Genomic DNA, 12,795 nt, shown 5'->3' with positions numbered 1-12,795 from the left:
TTCTTCTCACTAGATATTCCTTTCTTTCTGTGATGGTATATACAGACTATCATTCAGGGATTTATGGTTCCTTCTTTTTGTCCAGCTCCTAAAAATTCTTAGGAGCGACATCTTTATGAATGTTCTAGGAGCTCTCAAATATTATTTGGAAGGTTTAATGATTTCCGACTTTTTTTTCTCTTTTTGTTATTTTTTATGGACCTTGCAAAGGGCAGAAAGCTATGGATGTTACTTTAGCTGCTTGATTTGAAGCCTTAATTTATATGGCAAAGTTGATTGTGGGAAGACTCCTCCCCAGGGCACATTACTGCTCTTTCCACTAGAGCATTTACCAATTCTTGGGCCTTTCGTAATGAGACTTCTGCTTGATCTTCTATATATACTTTTTCAGTTTTATCACTTTGATATGTATGCTTCTTCTGAGACCTGTCTTCTTTGTTTGTCTTCCCCTACCCCCATATTTCATAGTGATTTCATAGACTTCACTGCTTGGGTATAGATGCCCACACCTAATGACTTGTGGAATTTCACCAACTGATCAAAAAAAACTTTTATGCTTACCTGATTAATTTCTGTTGTGGTGAGAGTCCACAAGCCCTGCCCTTATTGTTTGTTTAGGTGGCCGCAGTACTTCATTTGCACTTATTTGCCCCTCTTTATCTTTCCTTCTTTTCTTTTTCCCGCATCTACTTGGCTAATGTATAACTGAGGATCGTGCAAAGTGGGAGGGATTTAAAGCTCAAGGATGTTGTGGTATCTTTTTCCTCCTTCTAGTGGTTAGGAGAGAATTCCCACAAATGAGGACTCATGGACTCTCACCATCATGAAAGAAATTAAACATAAATTAATAAATAAATTTTGTTTTCTTTCATGATAGTGAGGAGTCCACAAGCCCCGCCCTTTGTTTTGTACCGTTGGCAGCAGTACTTGTTTTGCCCTTATTTGCCCAGCTTTTGGCTTTCCCGCTTTTCTATTTTTTCCATTTACTTAGCTATATGACTGAGGGTTCAGATTAAGTGGGAAGGATTTAAATATCTGGCATGTTGGGGTGTCATGTGGACTCTCACTGTCATGAAAGAAATGAATTCATCAGGTAGGCATACATTTTGTTTTTCTACATGCAAATAAAAACATTTTTCAGCTCATCCTAATAAAAAGAAATCAAACTTCACAACCTCTTTGTAACAAAGAAACATTAAGATTAATTTATAACAACTATGTCTGCGCTCTCTTCCTCCTCAGACCCAGACTGGGCCAGCCTAAATCTGGGAGCTCTCATGTGCATTGAATGCTCTGGGATCCACAGAAACCTCGGTACTCACCTGTCCCGAGTACGCTCCCTGGACCTCGATGACTGGCCATCTGAACTGATTAAAGTTATGTCTGCCATCGGGAATGAACTGGCTAACAGCATATGGGAGGGGAGCAGTCAGGGGCATGTCAAGCCATGTTCAGAAAGTCCCAGGTAAAGATCCCTTCAACACCCTTCATTGTTTAATTTGAAAAATGTGTAATGATTATAATTGTTAATAAACTCTAAAAAGAAATGCCGGTTAAAGTAACACATAGCAAAATGTGCTCCGTTAAAGCTGGTTATTAGTATTTTTAAACTAACAGGAAGTGCATTATTATGTACAGAAGCTTACTGACTGATAAGGACAACTCCCATAGCTTTATTGGTGAACAATGAAAGTATTTTTTGTAGCACAGGGACATTTGCTCTTCAAGAAACAAAACCTGCAATAGTTATTAAACCTCTTTTAGATTCAACACAGAACAAAACAATTAAATGTCCCTTTAAATGACCAGTAAATACACAGCAAGTTTGCATAATCAACACATGCATGATAAAAAGACAATGCAATAGCACTTAGTCTGTACTTCAAATGAGTAGTAGATTTTTCCATCTAAAGGGGAGGAGAGTCCATGGCTTCATTCATTACTTTTGGGAATAAAGAACCTGGCCACCACCTCCCCCACTCCCTAGTCATTCTTTGCCTTTCATCACAGGAGGATGGCAGAGAAGTGCCAAAGATTCAGAGTATTCTCTTATGGAGGGTAGTACTCTTCGGAATGGGACTGGAGTTTTAAGTAGTCCTGTCAGCCTCTCAGTGAGAGCATGGGCGAACGTTAGAGTCCGGAGATGCAGGGAGAGTCTTTCTGCGAAACCATCCTGACTCATATTAACAGCTCCACAAGCAATCAGCGTTGACGAGTTTTGCTGCCTGCTTTCTGCACTCAAGTCCATGTCAGGAGCGATGCTTTTACCTGTCATACTTGAAGGGCCGTGTTCCTGTTCCACGGCATTGATTCTGGTTTGATCGTTTAATTTTTTTATACACAATGATAACACAGAAGACAGGGTCAGAGTGTGGCGCCTTTTATCTTATGGAATCAAGGGTTAATATTCCTAGTAAGGGGATTATTGAACGGGGGGGGGTTATACATAATATTGTTTATTGTGTTATTTCTGCATTATGTGCGAGATGTGGCTCTGGCAATGGTGGAACTTCACGTTGACTTCCGGGAGTATTTGCGTGGCCGGTTTTGGCACGCTTTCTCCTTAATGCAGGTGACCGGGTGTGTCGGTTTCCACTTCCTCTGTTGATCAGCGGCATAGGAGATAAAGCAGTTTCTGTAGTCCGGGTCATAGGAGGTGTTAAGTGCCCCGGGCATTGGAGGATATAAAGGTGCCTGTTTATTCAGCTAGTCTAGTCCATAATAAAAGCACAAGCTATGGAGGACTCTGACACATTAGAGGGTACTCCCTCTTTAACAAAGTATCATTCCTGTGTTTATTGTGAGGTAGATCAGCCTGCTCAACTATGTTCCACATGCCTTGATAAAGTTACGACATCTTAAACTAAAGGGATGTCTAGTACTACTGAGCCGTCCACCTCTGAGGGTTCTCCGTCCATGAGGTGCGTTCCCTGCTCTCATCTCCGAGTACACATGCAGCCCCCCAGGGTCCAACCATTACTCCTACGGGAGAGATTTGTTGGCCGTCAGTTTTTGCGGATCAACTGCAAACAGCGGTATCGAAAGTGATCCATGCCTTACCACGTTCTGCTAAGCGCATGCTCCTAAGCTTGATAAGGTATACGAGGACAGGGTGATGCCTCAGACTTTCCCGATTCCTGTTAAGATGGCTAATATTATTAAGAATGAATGGAAGCGATTAGGTTCTTCCTTTTCCCCTTCTTCTTCCTTTAAGAAACTGTTCCCCGTTCCGGACTCTCAGCTCGAGCTGTGGGGGACTGTCCCTAAGGTGGATGGTGCTATCTCTACAATTGCCAAGTGGAAGACTATTCCTTTCGAGGAAAGTTAGTCATTTAAAGAACCCATGGACAAAAAGTTGGAAAACATGTTAAGGAAAATGTTTCAGCACACAGGGTTTGTTTTTCAACCGGCAGCAGCTGTTGCCGGAGCTGCGACATATTGGTGTGAATCCCTGTGTGATATGGTTGAGAGGGAGACTTCCATCGTCGAGATACAGGATAAGATTAAGGCGTTGAAGGTCGCCAATTCTTTAATTTGTGACGCCAATATGCAAATCCTTCGGAAAGGTTTCAGGATTCTCCGTTTTAGCTCGCAGAGCTCTGTGGCTAAAGTCTTGGTCTGCGGACATGACCTCTAAGTCGAGGCTGTTGTCCCTGCCTTTTCAAGGAAAGTTTCTGTTCGGTCCAGGATTGGATTTGATCATATCCACGGTTACGGGAGGCAAGGGAGCTTTCCTACCGCAGGATAAGAAGGCTAAACCTAAAGGATCTACTTTTCGTGCCTTTTGCGCGGACAAGGCCTAGCGCCAGCAGCCCGCCGCGAAAGCGGGTCAGTCCAAGGGAATTTTGAAACCTGCTCTGTCTTGGAAAAAGTCCAAGTAGAACAAGAAGCCCGCTGATACTAAATCGGCATGAAGGGGCGGCCCCCGACCAGTCTCCGGACCACGTATGGGGGCAGATTGTCTCTGTTCTCCAAAGCCTGGTTGCAGGACGTTCAGGACGCTTGGGTTCTGGAGATTGTCGCCCAGGGTTAAAGGATAGGGTTCAGGTCCCATCCGCCCAGGGGCAGATTCCTCTTGTCAAACCTTTCTTCAAGACCGGAAAAGAGAGAGGCCTTTCTAGAATCTGTGAGGGATCTCTCCTCTCTAGGTGTTATCGTACCGGTACCCTGAACAGAAAGAGGTCTTGGGTACTATTCAAATCTCTTTGCGGTTCCAAAGAAGGAGGGCACATTCCGGCCGATTCTGGTCCTAAAGTGTTTAAACAAGTTTCTGGCTGTTCCATCATTCAAAATGGAAACAATCAGATATATTCTGCCCCTATTTCAAGAGGGACAGTTCATGACGACAATAGACTTGAAGTATGCTTACCTTCATGTTTCAATTCACAGGGACCACTTCAAGTTCCTAAGATTTGCGTTTCTGGTCCAACACTTCCAATTTGTGGCCCTCCCCTTCGGTCTGGTGACGGCCCCCGAGAGTCTTCACAAAGGTTCTGGGGGCGCTTCTTGCAGTGGCCAGATCCAGGGGCATTGCTGTGGCACCCTATTTGGACGACATCCTAGTCCAGGTGCCGTTGTTCAGCCTCGCAGAGGATCATTCGAGGGCTCTTCTTTTATTGCTCCAATCTCACGGTTGGAAGATCAACTCAGGAAAGAGTTCCCTGGTTCCCAGCAACAGGGTGGAGTTCCTGGGCACGATAATAGACTCTATGTCCATGAAAATATTTCTCACAGAGCAACGACGCAGGAAGATTGCGTCCACCTGTCTTGCCCTTCAGTCCTTCTCAAGCCCTTCAGTGGCTCAGTGTATGGAGATGATCGGGCTCATGGTTTCCAGCATAGACGTCATCCCCTTCACCAGGTTCCATCTCAGGCCTCTTCAATTGTGCATGTTACAACAGTGGAACGGCGATCATTCAGATCTATCACAGCGGATATCCATGGATGTTCGGACCAGGGACTCCCTCTCTTGGTGGATCCGTCCGGAGCATCTGTCCCTGGGGACATCCTTCTTGAGACCGTCCTGGGAGATTGTGACCACGGACTCGAGTCTCGCAGGATGTGGAGCTTTTTGGGGTGCCAGAAAGGGCACAAGAAAAATGGTCCCGGGAGTTGTCTCTCCTTCCGATAAATATTCTGGAATTTCGAGCAATTTACAACGCTCTGAGGGCGTGGCCTCTTCTGGGGTCGTTCAGCTTAATCAGATTCCAGACCGACAACATTACATTGGTGGCTTACATCAACCAACAGGGGGGTACGAGGAGCTGAATAAGCAAAAGAAAGAGTTGACAGTAACTCAGCACTCAAAGGTAGTCAATATCAAAAACAATTCCTACGTAAGGACAGAGGAGAACGCCTGAGTAAGGGATATAATAAAACTTAACTTTTACTATATATAATATTAAAAAGTATATAACACAGTGTGTGAATATAGAACAAAAGTGTGCTTAAAACTTGGATTAAAAATATGTAAATATATTACATGATGTGTTAGTTGCCACAAATACACTATAAAGTTCCAGAAATCAATAGGTTAAAGTGAATGTCAATTTACATTGGTTTTATGCCTCATTATTATTCCAAATGTGTCTATGAGATAAACCGTAACTTTTTTTTTCTAAAAAATAAATGCCTATGTATATATTTATCTCACCAATTTGCTGCCGTTTACAAGCCCAACTCCTCCCAGCCCCTACTTCCTACTTCTCCTCCGTGTAACGTATAGAGCGTTCTCTATACATAGTCTCCAAGCGCGCTCCTGTGGACTTCATCAACAGCGCATGCGTTGAAAGGCGATAATATTGACTAGCTACATAGTATTCAATGAATACATTCATTGAATATTATCGTTGCATAGAGCGCAACGGCATATTTTTTAGCTCCTTAGACTTTCATTAGAGAAATCGCCTTGTAATGAATTAAAATCAGTTTTTATATAGCGCATGCGCAACCTGTGAACGCGCGTCTAAACTGAGTACAGGATTTCAGCTTTACCGCATGCGCATTCGGAGCAAGTGACGTAGAAAAAAAGGGGTTTGTCCCCCTGTGGTAGAAGCAATGATTGGGCTAAAGCAATTATCATAATCTGTCACTCAAACAGGAAAGATGGCGGGCGGATGAGCATTACTGAAAACGAGCAGCTGAAAAGGTAAATTTAAGCAAAAACAAAGTAATTCTTTGAAAATGATGAATTAAAGTTCATCTATTTTTCAGTGACGATTACTGTGGCATTCCCGGGAGAGGCTGACTTTACATTCACTTTAATTGTAATTAGCCACACAGCCCAGTGCAGACCAGTACAAGGGGTTCACGGATTGCAAAAGAAAACTGACTGTAAAAGAGGATTGACCTCGTCACCAATTACTCTGATCTATGCAATACTGGAGCCCAGGTAAGTGCTGTTCTGTGTGCCTGCAAATATCGTTATCAGAATATTATGAGGACATGGCCTCCATTATTTCAATCAAAGGAGATATCCTAGAGATACTATATTTCGCCGCTAGCACGGCTTTATCAAATGCTAACCCGATTCCAGCTAGCTCCCCGGTCTTTATTACACGAATAGCCAGCCACTTAGGCACACCTATCACTGAAGACCTGTTATAATTGGTTGAGAAACCGTCACATGGTTAGGCATGACCGGATGACGTAATCGTAAACAAAACTCCGATATATCATGAAGCATCATGACAGTTAAGTGAAAAATATTCTCTAGTGCTATCTTCGGCAGATGAGATCTGTATATACAGATGGTAACAAAAGAGTAACTTGCGTACCAATACGATAACATTGTAAGGAGATATAAATGATATATATATTGTTCTTATCTCTTTTTTGAGCTAATGAATAATGGCAAGTGGTTTAACTTAGAAATTCTATCTGTACACTTGTTCTGATACTTAATCAGTGTGTGTGGTATTAGTATATCAGATTGCCAGACAATCAACAGATTTCACTTTGCAACGGAGTGTGATCACTATTTCCTAACAATATTATGGTATTTGTGCCCAACTGTCTTTGATGTTACTATTTGTATATCATTTATATCTCCTTATAATGTGATCGTATTGGTATGTAAGTTATTGTTTTGTTACCATCTGTATATACAGATCTCATCTGCCGGAGATATCACTAGAGAATATTTTTCACTAAACTGTCATGATGCTTCATGATATATCGGAGTTTTGTTTACGATTACGTCATCCGGTCATGCCTAACAATGTGACGGTTTGTCAACCAATTATAACAGGTCTTCAGTGATAGGTGTGCCTAAGTGGGTGTGCACGCACACTCACTGGTGATTGGCTATTAGTGTAATAAAGACTAGGGAGCTAGCCGGAATCGGGTTAGCCTTTGATAAAGCCGTGCTAGCGGCGAAATGCGCATCAGGCGTATTGTGTTAGTTCTAGCCACTTAATAGTATCTCTAGGACATCTCCTTTGATTGAAATAACGGAGGCCATGTCCTCATAATATTCTGATAACGATATATTTGCAGGCACACAGAACAGCGCTTACCTGGGCTCCAGTATTGCATAGATCAGAGTAATTGGTGACGAGGTCAATCCTCTTTTACAGTCAGTTTTCTTTTGCAATCGTGAACCCCTTGTACTGGTCTGTGCTGGGCTGTGTGGCTGATTACAATTAACCTATTGATTTCTGGAACTTTATAGTGTATTTGTGGCAACTAACACATCATGTAATATATTTACATATTTTTATTCCAAGTTTTAAGCACACTTTTGTTCTATATTCACACACTGTGTTATATACTTTTTAATATTATATATAGTAAAAGTTAAGTTTTATTATATCCCTGACTCAGGCGTTCTCCTCTGTCCTTACGTAGGAATTGTTTTTGATATTGACTACCTTTGAGTGCTGAGTTACTGTCAACTCTTTCTTTTGCTTATTTATATCTACTTATGACAGTCAGCACCCCCCTTTTCCTTTGTATTTATTTGATCATATACTAATATCAATGTATCTGTGTACTCGCACATAATAGTTTATTGGTATATACTATAGACTTAACACAAGGGGTTGTGAGTAGTGTCACAATATTTTTCACCATATTAACTATTATTCGGGTACAAGGAGCCTCCCTAGCAATGAGGGAGGTGTCTCGGATTATGGAGTGGGTGGAGTCCCACAACTGCTCACTCTCAGCGATCCACATTCCAGATCTCTTAGATGGGGAACGCCAGAGATAGATCTCATGGCGTCCAGACTCAATTGCAAGCTACCCCGATACGGGTCGAGGTCGAGGGATCCCCAGGCAGAGCTGATAGATGCCTTAGTGGTGCCTTGGGGATTCAGCCTAGCTTACATTTTTCCACCGTTACCACTTCTACTTCGTGTAGTGGCACGCATCAAGCAGGAGAGAGCTTCGGCCATCCTGATTGCTCCATCGTGGCCGAGGAGGACGTGGTTTGCGGATCTGGTGGGGATGACATCCTGTCCGCCTTGGAAGTTACCCTGTCGCAGGGATCTGCTGGAACAGGGTCCCTTTCAACATCAAAATCTAGTTTCTCTGAGGCTGACTGCGCAGAGATTGAATGCTTAGTCTTAGCCAAGAGAGGTTTTTCTGAAAGTGTGATTGACACTCTAGTTCAGGCAATGAAGCCAGTCACTCGTCGCATCTACCATAAGGTGTGGAGGACTTACTTGTCCTGGTGTGAGAAGCACGGATATCCTTGGCACAAGGTGAAGGTATCCAGGATTCTGTCTTTTCTCCAAGAAGGTTTGGAGAAGGGTCTTGCCGTCAGTTCCTTAAAGGGACAGATTTCGTCATTATCAGTTTTGTTGCACAGGAGACTCGCTGAGTTTCCTGACATTCAATCTTTTGTTCAGGCTCTGTCTAGAATCAGGCCTGTCTTTAGGCAGTCTGCTCCTCAATGGAGCTTAAACTTGGTCCTTAAGGTATTGCAGAGGGTTTCCGTTTGAGCCTATGCACTGCTTAGATCAGCTTGTGATGTCTAATCATAAACTCTGTGCTAATGTATGTTAGCTACTAATAGTTAGCTTTCTCTGCATTCATGAACCCACAGAGTAAATAGTAAACGGACACTTAAAAAGTTTTATTACTTGAATAACGGTAATTACTGTATGTCGTTGCATGTAAAGGGCAGTGATTGTTTCAAAGTGTATTCTTCTTTCCCTCCCTTCCCCTCTACCTTCTTTCCCTTCCTCCCTCAACTCACTCCCTCCCTTCTTTCCCTCCCTCCCTTCTTTCTCTAAACTCCCTCCCTTGCTCCCTTCTTTCACTCCTTTTTTTCCCTCACCACTTTTCTCTTATCTCTCTTTCTCTCTCTCTCTTCCTGCTTTCCTTCCCTTCCCTTTTCCCCCTCCCCTTCGTTTCTCTCACTTCTCTCAGAGAGAAAATTGTATGAGATGCATGCAATTCAACCCACCTGTATGCAAGTGTTTTGCTAGCCCATTTTCTTTTGAATTGTTATGAAAAAACAAAACATTTTACACACTGACCCAAAAAAAATTAAGTGGGAAAAAAGGCCTAAAACCTTTGCGGAGAGGGGGGCAGCAGAATTTTGAGTGCCTAGGGTAGCACAAAACATAAATACGCCACTGCATGGGCCTAATCTAGATATAAATCTGACCAGGGGGAAGGCCAGTGTCATCTGTGAAGCACATTGTTCTAATCTGGGACATATAGAGGGCCCTAAAGAAGATGGGTATTATCTTGGTGGTGAATTGGGGTCTAAACTTGGGAATTAAGGAACAGATGTAAGTTAACATACAGGTCTAATCTTCTTAGTAGAAGTGCTTAATATTTTGAGATATTTGTTTTTTTCTGTGGGACAAATCAATCAAATCTAAGGAGTACAAACAGATTTGCAGCTATGTGGACTAGGCTTAGGAGTATTGGGGTTGCTAATCGTGAACTGTATTCAGGTAAATGTGCTGTGCTGTTCATACAACGTAGTATCTCCTTTTCAAATAGCAACACTCACATAAAGATAGCTAATAGTAAATCTGAGAGGTGACAGAGCCAGGGTTACCTCTTAGTTTGTAAGCACATAAATATAATTGGCACCAAAGTTCGATCTGGTGGGTGTACAACTGGCAAACTTTGTAACAGTATTAATGCGTAATAGTATCCATTTTGTGTAGAATATAATTGGTAGTATTTTTTTATTTTTATTAGAATAGTTATGTTAGGTTTATTTTTATTTCACAGGTAAGTTTTTATTTATTTAAATATAGTTATATTTTATTTTCTAATTTAAAGTTAGGGGGCTGTTAGGTTTTAGGGGTTAATAGTTTAATTTAGTATTTTGCAATGTGGGGGTTTAGTTTAGTGACGGCGATGTGGGAGGCCAGAGGTTTAGGGGTTAATAACTTTATTATAGTGGCAGCGATGTCGGGGAGTGACGGATTAGGGGTTATTAACTTTAATTAGTGTCAGCCATGTCAGGGAGCAGCAGATTAGGGGTTAATAACTTTATTATAGTGTCGAGGAGCTATGGACTAGGGGATAAAACCTTGATTGAGGTCAGCAGCGTAATAGGGGTTAATAGCTTTTATTTGTGTCTGCGATGTCGGGAGCAGCAGATTAGGGGTTAATAATTTTATTTAGGTGTCAGCCATGTCGGGGAGCGGCGGATTAGGGGTGTTTAGACTCAGGGTTTATGTTAGGGTGTTAGGTTTAAACGTAACTTTTTTTTCCCCATAGAGATCAATGGGGTTGCGTTACAGAGATTTTTCATTCTGCACTTTAGGTGTTAGGTTTTTTCTAACACTCTCTCCCCATTGATGTCTATGGGGGAAAGCGTACACGAGCACGTCAAATGAGCCCTTGGATTTTGTGCGGTATGGAGCTTAACACCACCATATCGCACGCACAAGGAGGCTTGTCAGTAACTCGTAATAGCAGCGCTATGGAGGGTGAAATAACGCAACTTTTTTGGCGTTTCGCACCCTGTTTAGTGCAAAACTTGTAATCTAGGTGATAGTTATCTAGGGTTTTTAATTAAAAAATGACACACTGTAACAATATAAATCCTGTACTTTTTACTTTAGAATGTCCCTTTAAGGGGCAGATACTTGACAGAGGGGTGGTATGGTTTAACCCATTGGCTGCTGGAGATGGCTTCAGGGCAGGTTTTTCAATGCATTGCAGCCCCCTCTGGCCTTCAAGAAATTAGTTGTCCCAAGATTGTATAGGCAGTGGCACAGAGTCACAGATATTGCATATATCTTCTATTCCAAATTAACAGCCAAGATCATTTAGTATATTTGTGTTTTATGTAAATGAACCTCTCTCTGTGGTGAGTTGGTGAGAGCTGTTTCCTACACAGTCCTATGAAGAGGTTTTCAAAGAACAAAACTGAGGGAGAGCAGGTTTCTATGCACATTTATCACATTATTACTATCAGTATGAGCTGTCATGTGGGTCCTCCCTTCCCTGTAGGTATTTTGTAGTGTGTAATGCTAAAATTGTGATGTTTTTTATTCTTTCAATAAGTGACTGACCTTTTCCATATAGTAATCTGATTGTGTGACAATAGGAAGGTACAGTGCTCTTCAGAATCCGCTGTAACTCGCAGACCCGTGCTTACGCTTTACGTATCTTGTCATAGAGCTTGCAATCTATTGTGCTTGCTAAGGCCTATTCTTGACATCCGCTGTTCGCACTTACTGCAGCCGAGGCCATCGTTTTTGGAGTAAAGGAGGGGAGAGGATAGGACTCGCTGACCCACAGACCCATCTGCTCCCCACATGTCACTTCCCCCATTAACAAGCAATTGAATTAATTAAATGCTACTCAGCGCTCGCATAACAAGCTACCGGCAGTGTCCAAATTAGCACTGATAATCAAGGATGATTTCCTTTATTATCCTGCTAAGTGGAGAGCAGGCAGCCCCCCCACGCCTCCCCTCACTATTTACTTACTCTGGCTCCTGTCTCTGCCAGCCAGGGTCACCTCACCTCGTTAACGTGCTGTAATCAGGGCCTCGTCTGGCTGTGATCTCCTTGCTCTGTTCCAAGGGCCAGCTTGGCTTGGTGTGAATTTAACCCTTGTAATGCTTCAAACAGGATTGAAAAGATGGCGCTGTTCTTTGAAGTATTTATACTATTTCCCATTTTTGCTTTCCCTCATTAGCTAATATCCCCCTTTTTATTAGTTCATTGATTCCCTCATATGGATTTGTTTTCTATGTTTTTCTACCTTTAATAATTTTTCTTCTTCATATGGTTAGTTTTCCCCTAAAAACAACATTTACATTTATTGTTCTCACCACTTTCCTAGTCTTTTTCTCCTTTCAGTCCTTTCTATTTTCCTTCTCCCATTATCCCCTCTTCGGTCACTATTTAATTCCTCACTTTATCGCTCTCCTAACAATCTGCTCCCAGTCTCCCCTCTTCTTCTCACTGTCTCTCTTGTTTGTCTCCTCATCTTCTCCCTACTTCCTTCTTTCTCTCCTGCTTTCTGTCTGTCTGCTCTTTTTTCCCTCTATATCCAGAACTGTGTCCCCTTCTTGCCTATTAAGTTTTACTCACTCTCTCCTCCTCTAAATCTACACCTCTTTTGCAGCCTCTCTCTTTTATTATACTCTCTCTTTCCATCTTTCTTCCCCTTCAGGCTCTCTCGGTATCCCATTTTCAGTCTCTCTCTCTCCGGCTGTCACTCTCCTATTCATTCTCTGTCACACTCACTCTTGCAGTTTCTCCATTCTTCCTCCTCTCTCTCCCAGTCTCTCTTTTTCATTCTCTGTAGTCCCTATTTCTCTCTCCATCCTATCTACTCTCATTCTGTCTCCTCTCCCCCTCTTCT

General features: G+C 42.4%; 1 protein-coding gene across 1 annotated transcript in view; it reads left to right on the top strand.

Moving 5' to 3' along the window:
* LOC128659928 (arf-GAP with GTPase, ANK repeat and PH domain-containing protein 1) overlaps nt 1-12,795 on the top strand; it is a 254,122-nt gene that overhangs the window by 189,574 nt on the left and 51,753 nt on the right. The window contains exon 11 of the mRNA XM_053713516.1: nt 1,243-1,465. Within this exon, the coding sequence (XP_053569491.1) occupies nt 1,243-1,465 (223 nt within the window). The remainder of the gene's footprint in view (nt 1-1,242; nt 1,466-12,795) is intronic.

The sequence above is a fragment of the Bombina bombina genome, chromosome 1, assembly GCF_027579735.1.
Source record: "Bombina bombina isolate aBomBom1 chromosome 1, aBomBom1.pri, whole genome shotgun sequence".
Lineage (NCBI taxonomy): Eukaryota > Metazoa > Chordata > Amphibia > Anura > Bombinatoridae > Bombina > Bombina bombina.
Note: the sequence above shows the minus strand (reverse complement) of the source record. Positions and strands in the feature narration are given on the sequence as shown.